A 17651-nucleotide genomic window follows, 5' to 3' on the forward strand; every position below is an offset into this window, starting at 1 on the left:
AGGAGTCGTTTAATAGACGTGGGATTTATTACAAATGTTACACGTCCAGTCATTCAGGTTCTATACCGGCTTTTTTCAGATATCGCCACTCCGTATCAACTTTGCGACACAAAAAGTTGTTGTAATACAATACTGTGTGCAATGGAGTTGCCTACTGAAATTTAACCAATTAGTAAATGTCGCGTGTTAAGTTTTGTTCTACGACATTCTGTCCAATTAAAATGAAATGATCTCAGAGCGCGAGGAATAACTAAGACAAACTGAACCCTTGACGTGGTTTAGGTCTGTTAAATACAAATTTGTTGCTGTTCAATTTTGGGAGATGAACGTGGAAAGGTCGCAAGAGCGAGAGAGAGAGAGGGAGGGAGAGCCGAAGAAGAAAAACTGGAAACATTCATCGTTTTTCTAGGTACAAAAGAAGCGAGTCGGAAGACAGTATAACAGGTCGAAGTTCTGGCTTTAGTACTAGTAAACGATACTCGGCGATTACGACAGCTTCATTATTCGTTACTTTATCAATCAGACAGAATGCAACAAGAGCGTGAGAGCGCTGAATTGTGTTTAAATGGCTGTGGATTTTTTGGTGCGCCAGGCAGTGGAGGTATGTGCAGCGTGTGTTGGAAAAAAACCATGTCGGATCGACAAGCAGCGGTGGCATCTCCACGCGCTACCGAGGCAAAAGTAGACGTGGCGACTGTGGTAGAAACGGCTGCATCTGCGTCTGCCGACATCGTTGATAATAACGCTGGGCTTCAGGAAGAAACAGTTGAGGCGATGTCGACGGAAAAGCTTGTGCAGAAAAACAAGAAGCGCTGCTGGGAATGCAAGAAAAAACTGGGATTGACTGCTATTGAGTGTCGATGTGGTTATATTTTCTGCAATAGTCACCGTTTTGAAGACCAGCACAATTGTTCGTTTGATTTTAAGGCGGCGGATCGTGCTGAGCTTGCTCGTCGTAATCCTGGCGGTGGCGAGTTCAGCAAGCTTGAAAAGCTCTAATTACAACGTTGGTATACAACTTGGAGTGCTGGCAGATGAGTGGATTGACCAAAGACAGTTTGCAATCAGTCAAGTGCTGACTTTGAGAGTAATGGCTTTGAATAGCGTGCTGCTAGAAGCGATGGATAAGAAACGCATTGGTCAGTAGTGAATGAATAACCGCGCGTTGTGTTGTTTTAGGACGGGCTTGTCCAATTAGTCAGTAAGCACGAGTCATGGTCCTTGAGACTTTGACAATCGTTTAGCTTTAGCCATTCATTTAGTTTTTTATTTTAAAAAAGCATTTTTTTATATCATACTGAGTATATTGCTGATCACGTTGGGTGAACCGAAGTAGTTTGCCGGTATTGTTAATACACCAGTCCGTCAACGTTGTATTATCTCTATCGTGCTTCTTTCTCGCCCCATTGTGCCAACTAGATATTTCTTCACGTACAGCTGCTATCTGGAAATAATGAAGATCTTACAATCTTCGCGTTTCGATCCAGCAAAGTACGGATGTGCAAACTTCACATTTACTCACGCAATATTTTTCTCATAATATTGTAGAATTCCCGTTTGATTATTTACTAAAGCAGGATTTTACTCTTGAGTAGACGTCCCAAAAATCATAGGTGAGTCTCATAATCAACGTCCTTGTGATACGGAATACTTCGCAAAAATCATGCAAACTCGACCTTGGTCAAACCGCACTCTAGCCTGCTCGACGCTGGCAAGATATACGTCTGCAACGTTTTTTTGCCTTCAGTTCTTACTTTTCACCTCGATGAATAAATATACTCTTGAGAATCCTTCCCCCCCCCGTAGCTATGCCCCCGAAGACTAGAAAATATTGAATACGAAAAAGCGACTTTTGATAATGAATCGATACTGGTGTCTTAGCATCATTAAATAAATTATAGAACTAATGGCGGGTCGCTATCGTACATCGATTTAGATCTTGTCTACGATATGTGAGTGTCCTTTGCCATTCACGCTCGGGAAGATTGGTCTGCGCTGCCCTAGCAAAGTCGTTGTGTGGGCATCATTTTCTTATTCGCAGCTAGTGCTGCGTGCGAGGCATCAGCTCGATCTAGACCAAACTTTGTCCCTACTTTTTTTTGCCAGAGTTTGATTTCGCCGACAGACCGTGATTTGACCCTAATGGGCGCTTTAGACTGTCAGTTATTGAGCAGCTCACTCGCCTTTAACATTGATTCAATGTTTTTTATCACGACACTAACAAAATGGGTACTTTTAATTGATAGGGTTTCGCAGAAGTTAAAATATTGAACCTTTGGTCGTCCTTTCCATTGGCTCGACTTTAGTATTTCAATCTAAAAACTGCGAATAAATCAATTGAGGACAAGATAACGAGCTATCAAGATGCTAGTGATTAGTACAGTAAAAAAATGACTGAACCAGTTATCTCGGTGTAGAATAGAAGAATCTTGAGTACCAAATCTGCGTGGTCGTAAGACAACACCTTGCTTCAGCAATAAAGCTTCTGCATCATCATAGTGTATGGTTGTTGGTGGTCCTTCAATTTCCGTAGTTTCGGTGGATGTTGTGATGTAGCATTTGTGTTTTGTATTTTTGGTACTTTGATTTAAGCCTTCATTAAGAGTTTAGCTTTGGATCAACACATTCCGAGAGCTTGGTAAGCTTCAGCTAGAGTTCAGCCTTATTAAAGTTCTCTTTCAATGACGATATCAAGTTATTCCTGCTTACCTTGTAAATATGGGACAACGCCAGCTGCAATTGTTTTACTGAATGATGCATGCATCGAGCGCTCGTAGTAGCCCTTCAATTTTGCCCACCTGTGTATTTTACTTCAAGTCTGAGAGCTTAAATTCTGGCTCTTCTCAATGCTGGCTGGATGCCTGTTGTTTGTCTACTCTGGGGGCTCTTAAAGTTGTATAAAGCAAGGTTGTTGCGTGTGCAAAGTGTATTGCTATTCATATCTACGGCAGACCTGAACAAATTCATCAAACGTTGAGTCCCACTTGCCTAGATTCAATTCTGCACTTTAATTTGTACGTCCTTAGCTGCGTATTGAATCTACTCCTTTACGCTTTCTACTTAAGCGCATTTGTCTGAGGCTTTTTATGGTTCCGATACAACGCGAACATTGTAGGACACCTAGACATTTGAATTAAGACGATAAAGGTGGAGCGAAGAAAATGGGTTAAAATGGCACTGAATATGCGCTCGTGACGGATGTGCAAACAAGGGAACGGCGATGTAAAGTGGGATAGATGGTTAGCCGTCGACAACTTTCGTGCTCACACGAAGGTGTTCGTCAGCTGTATCTAGATTGTAGTTTTGAATAATCACAATTGTTGTTCATTTGATTTTTATAATCACGTCTTTGATTCTTCTCGAAAGGAGAATTTGTAGCTTCTGGACCGACTATCCATGTTGAATAAGCAGCAGCATTAATCAAGTGCGCTAATATGCGTAATCTTCTCCAACTCTGCTCTTCGTCAACTATACTTCTATTGTCATAAATCATGTAAATGCAAGGTGTTGATGATGTAAAGGGTCGGGTAAGAAAGCTGAAATTTGTCTGTATGTAACAAGTTGTGTTTACTTGCTTTCGTAGTGTCTACATTATCTGTAGCGAATGTTTACTTGAAATTGGGTTGCAGCCACAATAAGTGTCCTCCTTCACATCCTGCTGCCTAATCAGGAGGAAATTCAAGGTCTTTCCCACAATATAAGACAAAAGTTTCGCTATATCGCCGTGACGACTCATGGTAAAGATTTGAGATTTGGTATTCTCTCTTAAAGATATGTCCGCTAAATTCCATTATTCCGATATGGACAACAGCAACCCTCGCATCCCGCAGACTCGATCTTGGATAGTCTTAAGATTGCTTTTTTGATTACAACCTTTTGCAGTTGGATAGTCCATTTATTGATCGATAAAATTACTGTACAGTCAACCTCGACTCAGCATCATATTAGATTACTCTAGTACCTTATGATCACCAAATGAGGTGCCATGGCTTTTCCTCTTTTACGTGATCTATCCACTTGCTTTATTAAAATGTCACTTCTAATATTCCACGACGGATGGCATCAAGTCAACCTTCGATACAATTTAGCGCCTCACGTCGTGCAGAACTCGATAGTCAATGTGATGACCTTCTTATCTCGGCATTGAAAGAGCATGATAAATTCCACACTGCGTCCGACTTACAAGACTGGCAATTAGTTCGTCGCCGTAATGCTTTGAACGTTTATCGTCCACGAGTTGCCATCACTCTACAAGATCAGCATTTTCTTTTGGGTAGTGGTATCGTGCCTGGAACCCTTGACGACACTTTAAATGGCGTCTACTGTGACACAACGGAAAGTTTACGTATTTGCAAAACTCTTTTGAGTGATAAATTCTTGGATGGTGCGGTATTACGCGTTTTTGAAGCGCATGACCTTCAAGCTCCAGTAAGTTTTGCCGGTATTAAGTGGTTTATGATGCGGGGCATTTTGGGAACCAGCGGACTATTGAGTGACCGAGATGTGCTCACGTATGAGCGTATGGGCCACTTTCGAGACCAAAGTGGTCAATGCTATGCATATCATATACTACAATCAATTGATTTACCAGAATACCCTGCGAATCGAGAGCGAGGTGTTCAACGTGTGGACCTTTCATTGTGTTATCTCTATCGTCAATTAACTCCCGATTGGCTCGGCTCTTTCGTCTTTGGATACGTCAACTTAAATACTAATATGCCCATGAGTCTTGCGTCATTTATAGCTGCTGAAAAAATACTAAGTGCAAACAAATTCCTACGTTGTGCACGTGCTAAATACTTTTCGGCACTCATGGTGAAGAGCATGGAAATTGAAGTAGATAAAGAGAGACCTGAATGTGTTGTGTGTCGAGCTATGCCTGCCAAGATTCTTGGCTTGGCACATAAAATGTGTATGGGTTGCCGTCGTCAAGTGTGTTGGAAATGTCGTGAGCGTCGTCAGGTCTTCCACATGCAATTGCGATCAGGTAAACCAGCAACGGAATACTTTTGTCACTCTTGTGTGAATTATGTCACTGGAAATGGATATGCTCAAACTTGTGCTGGACTGGACGACGTATATGAAAGATTATGTGGTACACGTATCAAGTCATTTCAATCAAGTGATGAGGGTACCGAAGAGTATAACTCGATGCGCTCAAAGTCGGATGCGTCCATGCGACTATGCACACAGAAAGAATTTATCTGTCAGAGTTACAAGTGCATGGCAAGCAACGATGCGACGATTACATGGAATGAAGCAGAATTGCTCGAGATTACACAATTTCTCGAAACTTTGAGTAATCGATTCCGCCGTCGGGAGCGGCGCAAATCAGGATCAAGTCTACATACAGTATTACGACAAGGTACACGTTATCGATTTTTGAGCGATAACATAGTGAGCAGCTCGATCATTTCTACTGCGCAACAAGAGACACCCCCAGATTACGACGTTCAATACAACAACTTCGACAGCCCGTCTTCGTTAAGCATGTATAGTGCGGGCGAGAATCAATATTTTGAAGATGACGCAGACGAATGTCGGTCACGGATGGAGCCCAAGCATTGTGTCAAATGGACTGTTGTATATGATGAAGATGTACAAGAATTTGTAAAGATTCCTGTCCCTATAACTCATTCAACCAGATCATCCGAAGTTCAATTGGAAGACATTCGGGAAACGAAAATCATTCGTATTGATGAGCTGGATTAATGCAACATTGGAAATTGCAAATTTTGTACTTCGTAGTACTTGATGTTAAGAGTTGAGTAAGAAATTGAAAAAGTTCTAAAATAACTTTAAAGAAGTAAAGTGTAGTGTAAAAGCGAGTATCATGTACAGTTAATATATGAAGAAGTGAAGCTGTCAAAACGACGGTGCATTGCGCAAGGATGTAATTTCGAACACCCAATCGACATTCTGGTACGCCACAAGCTATACACTACACTTACGAAGTCACAATGATTGGTCATACAACTATTTACAGGTGGATTGTGTTTATCACCTAGTATAGGCTGGTGACGTATTGACCAGCAACGGGACAGTTTCACGGGTGCTTTAAGTATTCAACACCCACTTAACATGGTTGTGTGAGCGGGCGGTTGCCTTTTCGCGAACATTAATAGAAATGAGATTCTGAAGTCAAGCGTTAGCTGATAGGAGAAGTGATCGGCCATATGAGGCGGTGATGTGCAGTATTAGTAGATCCGGACCAACACAAACTTGATGAATTGCGTGCTTTTTAACTATCCATTATTACAGTATGAGCTAAAGTAAATTATGTAATCACAAAATCGGCGTTTTCATTTGTTCTGAAGTTTATGTCTGGAGTGCGTGCCTCTCCCATTTTTTCCAGTCGTCCAAACGATTCACCTATCAGTAATAAGCTCAGCGTTCTGTCTAGTAGGAATAACGGATGTCATCCGTACGACAGATAAAAATGAATTACCCAGACTGAAAGATATTCACGCCAACAATTTATCGAATCAAAAACATCTACATGTAACACTTTCGTTGATAGCCAGTCGCTTATATAGAAACCTCTGATGTATCTGACCTTTTTAATCTGTTATTGACACGACATCATCAGGAAGGGGTGTCACGCATTCTGTCAGCGATTTGCGCTCCACGACTTTCCGCTGAGAAATGATCCAGCAACTCAGCCGCTCACGAGATTTTCCTGCCGCATCATTTCTAGTTTAACCACCGAAAGTGCGGGCGAAGGGTTTAGTGTCGTAGCCCCAGACGATCTTCCAGTCGGTCACAGCGTGCGACCGTTTTACAGTCTTTTATTGTAGGGATCGGGGAATTGCTCTCTCTACCCACTCGACTTTGTCATTACTGTAGTTCAGTTCACTTTTCAATCTGCTGCTCGAAGCAACAGACCAGATAAGGTTTGAACAAAGCTGCCAGTTGCATTGTATTTCATACATTTACGTCAATTGTAATTCTCTTCCGCAGTTTTTATTACGCTGTGTATGTCAAGTACAAAGAAATACAATGGAAGAGCGCACCAGTTCTTTTGTTGAGCTCAAGAGTGATACACCCAAAAGTCGAGGAAGCTTTCGTCCATCTTATAGTAATGTCTCTCGTAGTAGACAGAGCATTAGCATGAGTCAGAGCCAAAGTCACGCTCGTTATCGTGTGCTTTCACATAGTTTGAAACCGTATACTGATGACGATGCAAATGAAACAATTTTGCGTGCAAATGCGCCACCAAATTACACTGGTGGCTTTAATGGTACAGTTACACGTGCCACTATGTCATCATAGCCATCATGACCTAACCTTTTGAATAATTATTTGCAGACATCATGAAGCAAATTAAAGCACGAAATTATTATACGCAACAATTTCAGCGGATCCAACAACAGACGAATATGGGACGTTCTCTTTATTTTTCGAATGTTGCTCCAACGTTCTACGAAGAGAATTATCTTGCGATTACACAGGAGACGTCGGTATCACGAGTGCGTGCATGTTTTTTTATTGGTTTTGTTGGTCTTACAACGCTCTATGTGAATGAGTGGCAATCAAATAAATGGGCACCATCGGACGTAAATGGGCGCTCGAAACAAGATGAGACAACTATCATGACTCTTACATTTGGGGTGATGTTGCCCAGTTTCTTACTCGGATTTCTTGCCACGTTTACAACCCTTGGTCGAAAATATCTGGAAAATGTCACGGCCTGTGTATTTGTGGTTGTTGCGGCCATGATGATAGCTAAGAAACCCGTGGAAAAGATTCGTGGACCTATCATTCCGCTGCTTATTCTTCTCATTCCGATCTTTGGTATCACTCGAATGCGTTACGTGAAATCGTGCTGTATTGGATGGTCCATTTTCTTTAGCTATCTCGTTGTGATGATGAGTGTTCGCAATACTTTGCCTCAACCTTCACTTTTTGACTCATTTACTGACATTTCGTATCAAGCAATTAATTATGGTATCACAGCAATTGGAGGTATGGTTTCACAATATCGGCAAGAATTATTGCGTCGACGCAATTTTTGTTTGCAATTGCCATTTTCAGGTACTATGGATGCTGATGCTGTGGAAGAGATTAAAACTGACAAATTCAGTAAAGAAACGTTAATGCATCGTTTGTCGTTAAAATTTCGTCATCCTGAAGTTGAAGAATGTTTTTATCGGTACTGGTATCTCATTGATCCATTTCCGTATGAAAACCCAAATTCAGGTTCATTACATCAAGGAGTTTTTCGTACAATTCGTTTTGCAATTTGGACCTTATTGCTCAATCAATTGGTTTTATTACTTCAAGACATTAAATTTCTAAAAGTCAACAAAGATGAACTTGTGGATGATGGTGATTTAACGTATGCACTTGTGCTTCGATTTGGTGTCACTGTTCCATTATATTTTTCCGCTGCTTTATTCATGTATTTCTTAGGAAAAGCATTTTATGCACGTTGGGTAAAAGAAGCTGAAGAAGCAAAAAATGCTGCATTAACGAGAGATTCAATGGTTATTATTAGTCTAAATCACAAGAGTCAAGTATCAATTGAAGCAGATCAATCAACTCAAGCTACAGTACGAATGAAAGGAGTGGTTGAAGCAGCTCAAGTTCAATATGCAACTCGAGATCGAGTGCTGGATATTCTTATCAACAAAGGAGGTTACGTGCGTTCAACTCAAATTTTTTCATCTATTGTCATTGCGTGTCATGTGTGTTGTATGGGAATTTTACTACTTGCTGTATCCACGGGTCCAAAAGTTGATGCATACGAAAAAGCGAATCTAAAGTCGCCTGGACAACCAAAACCTGTGTATTATATGGGTTTTTTAAACGCAGTTTTATTCGCCCATCGCTCAGGTTTTCGTGTACGTTTCATCTACGCAACATCAACAACTTTTATTGTTGCATTAGGCATTATTATTGCTGCAAGTAACCTCTCACCAGCTTATTATCAACAATATGCTGGCTATATGTCGGTAATTTTTTTAATGGGGATGATGATCTCATATGAAGAAGAAAGTCTTCGTCGTACATTTTTCGTTCTCAAATCAATTCGTACATTGGAATTTGACGAGTGGTTTGGGGTTGTTTTACGTATCCAAAGTTGGGTGAAAGAACGTTTTCGCAAAAAGTTGCAAGATGTACGTTCTAAAGGAAGTAAAAGTTTTGACAAGACATTGACAGCAGAACCAATGATTCCACTTATTAATACATCGGCACAAATGGCTTATGCTTCAAGACTTGGAATGTACTCGCAGATGTTTAACATCATTATTGCTGTAGCAGATGTGATTACTAGTAGTCTATAGAACCCAAAAAGAGTGTATAAAAGTTATTGTTGCGTCTATTGTTTTTATTGTCAATATCTTTTAAATCAATCTAATTCATCGACACTAAAAAAAGTCTCCGTGTCATCTAAGATTATATCTGTCTCATCATTCTGGTCCATTTTATCTAAAGATAACAAATGTTGCGTCGTAGTTGTCCGATTAAAGTGTCCTGATTCACGCAAAATCTCAACATAATACTCCAGTTCATCTTGATTCCATTGCATTTCTCTTGTACTTGCTAAACTTGCACGTTCAATAAAAGTGGCAAGTCCATCTAAATTCAAAGGTCCTTCCATCGTTGGTATTTCTCCAACCTCCAATTCATTATCTTGTGAACGATCTGAGAGTGAATTGTCACTGTGTTTATTAATACCTGAAGTCGATGTCGAAGCCAATTTTGTACTTTGAAATTCCATTGAACTACTTGTTGATTCCTGAAGACTATTAAGATAAAACGATGAGATTGTTGGACGTGTAATATCTGCAATACATTGTAAACAAAATCGTTCTTTTCCAGGCTTTTGACTTCGTAAATCAAGACGAAAGACAGTACACCATTCACGACATTTTCGACATGTATTTCGACGACATCCCATACAAAGTTTGAATTTTCCACTTAAGATTGTGCTTTTCTTCATACAAACATCACATGATGAACTTGTTGATGGTAAACGATCAGCATTTGTAATAATACGTGCTGAAAATGCTTTTGCTCGAGCAACATTAAGAAATTTTCCAACTGAAAGCATTCGTTCAGTAGTAATATGTTCACTTAAACTTCGTGGAAGTGTTCCTTCTAATGAACATGTTCCAATAATAAAACAACCAATCCATTCATCTTGTACTTGTCGAAAGAGATAACAGAATGAAATATAACTTCGTTCTAAATTCTGATGTCGTTGGACTGGAAATTCATCTAATTCAATTGAATTGACAACATAATAAACAAAATAACGTCCTCGACTATCGACAATACGTCCAATTCGACTGTAAAAGAGCATATCACGATCATATATTAATGAAGCAGATGTTGGAGTCTTGATTGCTAACCATTTAATTCCCGAGAAAATTACACTATCACTTCGATCATTTCTTTCAAAGACATGTAGTACACGTGCATCGAGATATTTTTCCATAAGAATTCCAAGACGTATGCGCATATTTTCCGTATCATCGGAATATGTACCATTGACCATATCTTCAACCGTACCAGGCATCACACCACTGCAAAGATACTTTCGAGATATTGGACACTTGGATTTCCCACGTTCTCGATACACATGTAATGATTTCTTTCGTTTAACAAGTCGCCATTCTTGTGTAATTTGATCATGTAGTTTATGAGCATGAAATTGATCATATACTTTTAATGCATTCTCAATCAGATCATCACTTGATAATTCCAACTCTTGTTTTCGTTCTTTACTAAAGTTCAAACATGGTAAACCTCGTAATGAATGAAGAAAGTCGGTCATTTTCGGTGGTACAAGACGAAATGAAAACTTTTTTTAAAAACCACTCCGTTCGTTCGTCTCTCCTTTTCTTTCAATCTCTTCCACACACTCTAACACGTTTGTCCCTGTCTATATTTCAAACGAGATGACGAGAATGAACACTTTAAAGCAAAGCAAACAAGTTTAAAAGCCAAGAATTAGCTCAAACACACACGAGAAGCGACGAAAAGCGACATGGAATGGACAGATCGAGTGAACGTACATGTGGGAGCTGATCTTTTGAGAGTTTATAATGGCTAGTGAGTGATATTACTATTGGGGAGTGAATTGTACAATTGTGATCGCCACTGGAAATTTTAAGAAAGCCGAGATGAATAGAAATGTTGAAAAAAACACGACAATCAAGTCTTTTGAATATTAATTATTACTTTATGAACTATAATATTGTCAACCCTGGATAACGTGAGTTTCAACGTTAGCGATTGTTTTCGGGAAATTGTAAATGATGACGTGAAGTGACAAGTCACTGGACTTTTAAAACTGCCACAAGAAATTATCGTCGGTTCGAGAAAATCAATTAGTAGTCAAAGAAAAAAAGCGTAATATATGTTTTCAACTTCATTCTAATATACTTAATATCATAGTAATTTGTTCGCATCGACATTTACAGCAACATTCGCCTTTAATTTACCGAGATTTGATTAGTAATTGTGAGTAATATTAATATCGGAGCTACAAACTCGCGTTCGTTTCTTGACGATGTGAGCGTAAGTCAATACAATTTTTAATTTTTCTCGTAATGTTGGATGTAAGAAAGTTACATTTATGCCTTTGCACGGGCACAAAGTTCTCTGACATCATAGCATACAACTATAAATTCTTACATCTACTCAACAACATCTTTCCATCATGCGCCAACTTTGTATGCGCTCAGACTCAACCAGCAGCAAATCACGACGTAACTTCTAAAACCATGCATCGATGTATACAAATTTCATGCTGTGAAGAAATCAGAAGCATATCGGCATAAGAAGGAATAAGCACAGAGCTAGCACGACAAGAGATTAAGGAGTCGAGCTGTAAGTAAGTAAAATACGATAAACCTGAAATAGAAACTCGCACTATAAGCATCAATTGCGACGAGATTTGACATGTGAGCTTGTAATCGATGATTGAGAATTGCCGTAGTTGATATGAAGATGGTACTGAGACTAGATAAGTTTTGTAGAATTGCTTCAACAATGTGGACAGAAGATGCCAGTGGATAAGAGCCACAAATCTTAATAAAATCCAAATCAATGATATAGTTGACAATTCAGAAGTGATGCATCTACCGGATAGTTGAACTGAATTAAATACGACTTTAAAGAATGATGGCTCAGTATCAAGTGAGGTAGAACTAGAAGAAAATACTGTGAAGAAACGTATGTTTAATGCAAAGCTAGGTGCGTGTAAGGATACGATTATATAGAGATGAGGACTATGAAGTTCAAATACATTAATTTGAAACTAATGATGTATATCTTCGACTAACGCTGAACTAGATGAGGTAACTTGATGCGAAGGGCAATCAAAGTGATAAGCATTGCAGTACAACGAGAATGTTTAATAATCAAATACCGAATCTGATCAATGTTGTCTACTCTTATCCTGGCAATACTGAGATCAAGAACATCATCGAACGTCTCTACGATGCAATTGAGACATTAAAAACTCTATTCGAAGAAAGCTGATGAACTAGAGCCATTTCTGATGTTCTTGGTTATGAAAATGACTACTTCATGTTAGATTTCAGACTTTATTTACACAATCTTTCCTAGGTTGAAATTTTTCATTATACTACTCTGACTCTTTAAAGTAATCTAGGTGTAAATTAAGCAAAATAACTTTTAACTGGAACCGAAAACTATGTACACTGACCCGAACGTACAGTATTCTTGCTTTTAGTGTTCTTACAGAGAAATTGAGCCAGTACAACATCCAGTATTTAAAACTCTACAGCATTTGTCATTTTCAAGCAATATGTTGCTGAATTTCGTGAAATTAATATCCATAAGTATGACACATTTTAATTCTACACATATTAATCAATGCTCTGCAAGCTAAAGAAATAATAATCATAAGTATAGTAGTCTTCAATACTCATCAATCAATGCTCTGCAAGCTCAAGAGAGGAAGACATTCGTCTCAAGTCGACGTCTTTCACCTTCGGCATTGCGTTTCCATCTAGTTCATAATTTGTTCATTATCTTAGTAATACCACTTGGAAGAGAAAAAAAGGGCCCTTTTTAAATTTTAACTCTTTTCAGCTGGCAAGATCCGTTTTGAACGTGCGGGAGAGAATGAGTGCAACCGACTCGCAGTGTGGAAGAGAGTGAAAAGCCGTCGAGAGGGTGGCAGCCACATTCCATTTACTACTTCAAACCAAAGGGTCTCGGCAATCTTTGACTATGAACAAGGAGAATGCCAAATTGAGGGGGAATCAACGGAAATTGACGTTCCAGCGCCGCAAAAAGCCCATTAATCCATTGCGGATCGACCCAAATGCGCCTGCATCGCGAACAAGCACATTCTTTGGTACAGTGGGGTCACCTATTAAAATGGGTCCAACACCTGGGGTAGGACGACGTGCACCCAAACTGTCACCACAACCAGAACCTGTTGATTCAGAGGCTGCAACTTTAGATCTTACCCAAAAAGTTGCGTTTCGTGAAGAGTTGCGGCGACAACAAAAGGCAAAGCAACGTGTTGAAAGAGCGAAAGAAAAAGAGATTCAGCCAGAAGAAGATGCCGTGGCGACTATACGTAATAACAATGTTCGTGAACAACGTGATCGTCGCGATTCGACCGAGTTCTTGGGTGAACACATGGAGCCAGTTCAACAACTGAAGCTAGATGGAGCGAAGAAGGCCAAAATTCCTCATTTTCTGTCGGCATGGTTCAATGCTGGTCACGACACGAAGGCAACTACTGACACGGACAATAGTGACACCGAGTCAACTAGGACAAATTTGACCATTATAAGTGTCGGTGATGGAGTTGTCAAGGCAGAACCAATTGCACAAGATACAGTGCCAGTTGCCAAACCTCCACCTGCGCCAGTGGATGCAACAAAAGACAAGACATTGAAACACCGTGCCACAAATTACAGTCAAAGTATTAATTTTCACGAAATAACATTGGGTCGTATGATAGGCGAAGGGGCATTTGGTAAAGTGCACGAGGGAAAGTGGCGTGGTAAAAGTGTGGCAGTCAAATTGCTAATTTGCCAAGATTTGCGTAGTGACATTTTGAATGAGTTTCAGTCAGAAGTGGAAATTATGAGTGTGTTGCGACACCCAAATATTTGCCGACTTTTGGGTGCATGCATGGAACCACCTCATCGTGCACTAGTAGTGGAGCTATTACAACGTGGATCACTATGGGGTGTGTTACGTATGAATCGCAAGTCGATTAACCAGGAAATGCGCTCACGTTTTATCTACGACACGGCCAAGGGCATGTCGTATCTGCACCATTTCGAACGACCCATTTTGCACCGGGATTTAAAAAGTCCTAATTTATTGGTGGATAAAAACTTTAATATCAAATTATCCGATTTTGGACTTGCGCGTGTCAAGGCCCATGTACAAACGATGACTGGCAACTGTGGTACTGTTCAGTGGATGGCACCAGAAGTTTTAGGGAATCAAAAGTATACAGAAAAAGCAGATGTCTTTTCATTTGGGATTGTCATTTGGGAAATTGTGACAGGAGAGTGCCCATATGACGGAATGAGTCAAATTCAGGCTGCATTGGGTGTACTCAATCGCAATTTGCGTCCAAATATCCCACGCGACTGCCCGCCATTCTTTTCGCGACTAATGAAAGCATGTTGGAATCGTCAGCCGGAGTTGCGTCCAACATTTCCGCATATTGTCAATGCGTTTCGTACGTATCAAAGTTCAATCTCAGAGTCGCGAGCAACGAGCAGCGCGGCAGCGTCTGCGAAGGCTGCAATGGCTGCATCTGTAGCTGCGTCATAAAATCGACGGTAGTCTCAAGTAAAAGAGCTTGGATCTCGCTAGTAACAGAAAAAAGTAGACAAGAATTGACGATACATGTGAGATTTAATCAATTGGGTGTCTACAAAAAAGTGTTTGTCAAAAGTGTAGGTATTAGTATGTTATTGTAGATGACACACTTGGCCTAATCTACTGACAAATATACTTGCCGCAGTTAAACATCGACCTTGGACACTACACCAGCGCCAATGGTTCGTCCACCTTCACGAATGCTAAATTTCATCCCCAAATCCAAAGCAATAGGATGAATAAGTTCAATGTTAACAGCCGTGTTGTCACCAGGCATAACCATCTCCGTGCCCTCTTTAAGCAAAATGTTACCCGTAACATCAGCAGTACGGAAGAAAAATTGTGGTCGATAATTACTGAAAAACGGGGTGTGGCGTCCACCTTCTTCTTTCTTAAGAACGTAAACTTCCGCTTCAAACTTCGTGTGAGGATTTATGGTACCTGGTTTGCACAATACTTGACCACGAAGCACTTCATCACGCTTAAGACCACGTAAAAGTAAACCAACGTTATCACCAGCTTGACCACGATCTAGCGACTTTTTAAACATTTCGACACCCGTGCACGTCGTTTTAGAGCTAGGTTTGATACCCACAAGTTCCACTTCATCCCCCGTATTAATAACACCCTGTTCTACTCGTCCAGATACAACTGTTCCACGTCCTGAGATCGAGAAAACATCTTCAACAGGCATTAAAAATGGTTTTTCAAAATCACGAACGGGGTCTGGAATGTACGCATCAACTTCGTCCATTAATTTACGTACAGCATCGCGTCCAATTGTATGATCACGTCCTTCGACAGCTGCTAAAGCTGATCCTTGTACGACTGGGATATCATCAGCGGGAAAATCATATGCTTCCAAAAGCTCTCGAATTTCCATCTCAACAAGTTCCAAAAGTTCTTCATCTTCGACTTGGTCTACTTTATTCATAAAAACCACAAGAGCGGGTACACCAACTTGACGAGCTAATAAAATGTGCTCACGTGTCTGAGGCATTGGACCATCACCAGCTGAAACGACTAAGATTCCACCATCCATCTGAGCTGCACCCGTAATCATATTCTTTACATAGTCTGCATGACCTGGGCAGTCTACATGAGCATAGTGACGTTTCTCTGTTTGATACTCGACATGAGCAGTGGAGATTGTAATACCACGAGCACGTTCCTCAGGAGCCTTATCAATGTCAGCATAGCTCGTGAATTCAGCTCCGCCCGTTTCGGATAATACCTTGGTGATAGCAGCTGTGAGCGTTGTTTTACCATGATCAACGTGGCCAATTGTTCCCACATTTACGTGAGGTTTGGTACGGTCAAATGTAGCCATAGACCGCGTGGCTGAACGTGACACCTTGGCCGATGTAGCCAGGAGTTTACGGAGGAACACCATTAGATCGGATTAAAAAGAGGTCTTGGACTGTGCGGTGGAAAGCGACTGGCTGGGCGGCTGAACAGCTTGAGCGGATGGCATTTATCAGTATACCAAGATATCATATATGATTGGAAGGGGTGATTGTAACGTAACAGTTGATTATTTCCAACGCTTTATTCACAAATTTTGCTTAATGAATAGTAGATTAACTTTTGTAAGCCACACATTGAAACTGATACAAAACTTAAGAACAAACTAATCTTGCTATAAATACTAAATTCCTTATTTGACAAGTTATAATGCCATAAAGCAAACTCATTACTTCATTAAGCCCGCTAGTGTCGACGGATTAAGCATATTCTGCTTCTCATAACTACTCGTTGGCACAAGTCAGTACATACTTTGAAGTCGTATACTCTAGGAAATACAGCGAGATCTTTATGATCTTAAAAATAGTACGCAGAAATGAAAAATAGTACACAAGCAAGAATATATTGCTTCACCATCTTTAAGCATATATTTACAAAGAAATAACAAATGCCATAATTGCATAAACCAAACATTGCTCAAACTAAACATGCCTATCTATCACAGGTTCATTGAGTCAACAATTTGCAGAGCAGGCATGTAAAACTTTGTTGAGTTCGCTCTCTCTTAGCATGTGTTTGGGCATTCATCAGCTGCTACTTACGCTGAAGATGCCAAGCAATTTCAAAGTTGATGAGCACATTTAGATGAGCTCGTAAGTCGTATACCACGGTCGTCCAAATCCTATTTTATTCTGTAATATCAAGAAGAGCGAGACATTATGCCCCATCTCTTGATTGATGATTTGTCTTATGACTCTAGATATCACACTGACTGGTGTTCTTCAAGTAGAGCGTACCCAAACGCTGATGTCTTGACTTGCGTCACTTAAATTGAGATAATGAACACATCGTTTGCGATTGACGCAAGAAAATGTGGCTAGTGCAAGATATGCCTAGACTTCCTCTACCAAACTCTTAACTTATGACAATCCTTTGAATAGTATTCATGAATAATCTCTGCATTATGAAAAGTTGCTGTAGCAACATACTCACTGACTTCTTTGGTCGTTCGTGTTGTACAATCTATTGATATAAAAACGGGGTTATCATGTCGGTTTATATCGCCACAGTAAAGGTGGTTACTGTGCCACCTGTACCTACATCAAGTCTGATATCTCTATGCATAGACAGTAATATCTGCGTAGTACATAGGCAGTTTTTTAGAGCACCTAGCCCTATGTACAACCCTAATTCTCAGCTCTGATTCCCTTCAACCCAAACCCCTCCCCTGACCCTAAGTAATCACTTGTTCGCCCCTAAGCCTACCCACAACCCCTATCCACGATTCACAAGCAGCGGTGCCTTCTTTGCACCACAAATAATTACAACCTTGTTTGAGAACTCACACGTTC

General features: G+C 40.2%; 6 protein-coding genes across 6 annotated transcripts; 4 read left to right on the forward strand and 2 right to left on the reverse strand.

Annotated features, from left to right (window-relative positions):
* Positions 1-528: 528 nt before the first annotated feature.
* Positions 529-999, forward strand: PHALS_10175 (zinc-finger containing partial; the record flags this gene model as incomplete). Its single annotated transcript, XM_024725553.1, has 1 exon — positions 529-999. One exon carries the CDS (start codon positions 529-531, stop codon positions 997-999), a length of 471 nt encoding a protein of 156 aa, XP_024576319.1.
* A 3057-nt stretch (positions 1000-4056) lies between these two features.
* On the forward strand, positions 4057-5712 carry PHALS_10176 (START-like domain; the record flags this gene model as incomplete). The annotated part of the gene is made up of 1 exon (XM_024725554.1): positions 4057-5712. The coding sequence occupies one exon, from the start codon at positions 4057-4059 to the stop codon at positions 5710-5712; it is 1656 nt and encodes a 551-aa protein (XP_024576320.1).
* Positions 5713-6320: 608 nt separating this feature from the next.
* PHALS_10177 (uncharacterized protein) lies at positions 6321-9287 on the forward strand (the record flags this gene model as incomplete). Its single annotated transcript, XM_024725555.1, has 5 exons — positions 6321-6329; positions 6847-6893; positions 6961-7083; positions 7158-7240; positions 7309-9287. The coding sequence occupies 5 exons, from the start codon at positions 6321-6323 to the stop codon at positions 9285-9287; spliced, it is 2241 nt and encodes a 746-aa protein (XP_024576321.1).
* Positions 9288-9352: 65 nt separating this feature from the next.
* On the reverse strand, positions 9353-10783 carry PHALS_10178 (Zinc finger, RING/FYVE/PHD-type; the record flags this gene model as incomplete). Its single annotated transcript, XM_024725556.1, has 1 exon — positions 9353-10783. One exon carries the CDS (start codon positions 10781-10783, stop codon positions 9353-9355), a length of 1431 nt encoding a protein of 476 aa, XP_024576322.1.
* A 2429-nt stretch (positions 10784-13212) lies between these two features.
* Positions 13213-14787, forward strand: PHALS_10179 (tkl protein kinase; the record flags this gene model as incomplete). Its single annotated transcript, XM_024725557.1, has 1 exon — positions 13213-14787. One exon carries the CDS (start codon positions 13213-13215, stop codon positions 14785-14787), a length of 1575 nt encoding a protein of 524 aa, XP_024576323.1.
* A 193-nt stretch (positions 14788-14980) lies between these two features.
* Positions 14981-16228, reverse strand: PHALS_10180 (elongation factor tu; the record flags this gene model as incomplete). The annotated part of the gene is made up of 1 exon (XM_024725559.1): positions 14981-16228. One exon carries the CDS (start codon positions 16226-16228, stop codon positions 14981-14983), a length of 1248 nt encoding a protein of 415 aa, XP_024576324.1.
* Positions 16229-17651: the final 1423 nt, after the last annotated feature.

Source organism: Plasmopara halstedii (genome assembly GCF_900000015.1).
Source record: "Plasmopara halstedii genome assembly, contig: Scaffold_444, whole genome shotgun sequence".
In the NCBI taxonomy this organism is placed as follows: domain Eukaryota; phylum Oomycota; class Peronosporomycetes; order Peronosporales; family Peronosporaceae; genus Plasmopara; species Plasmopara halstedii.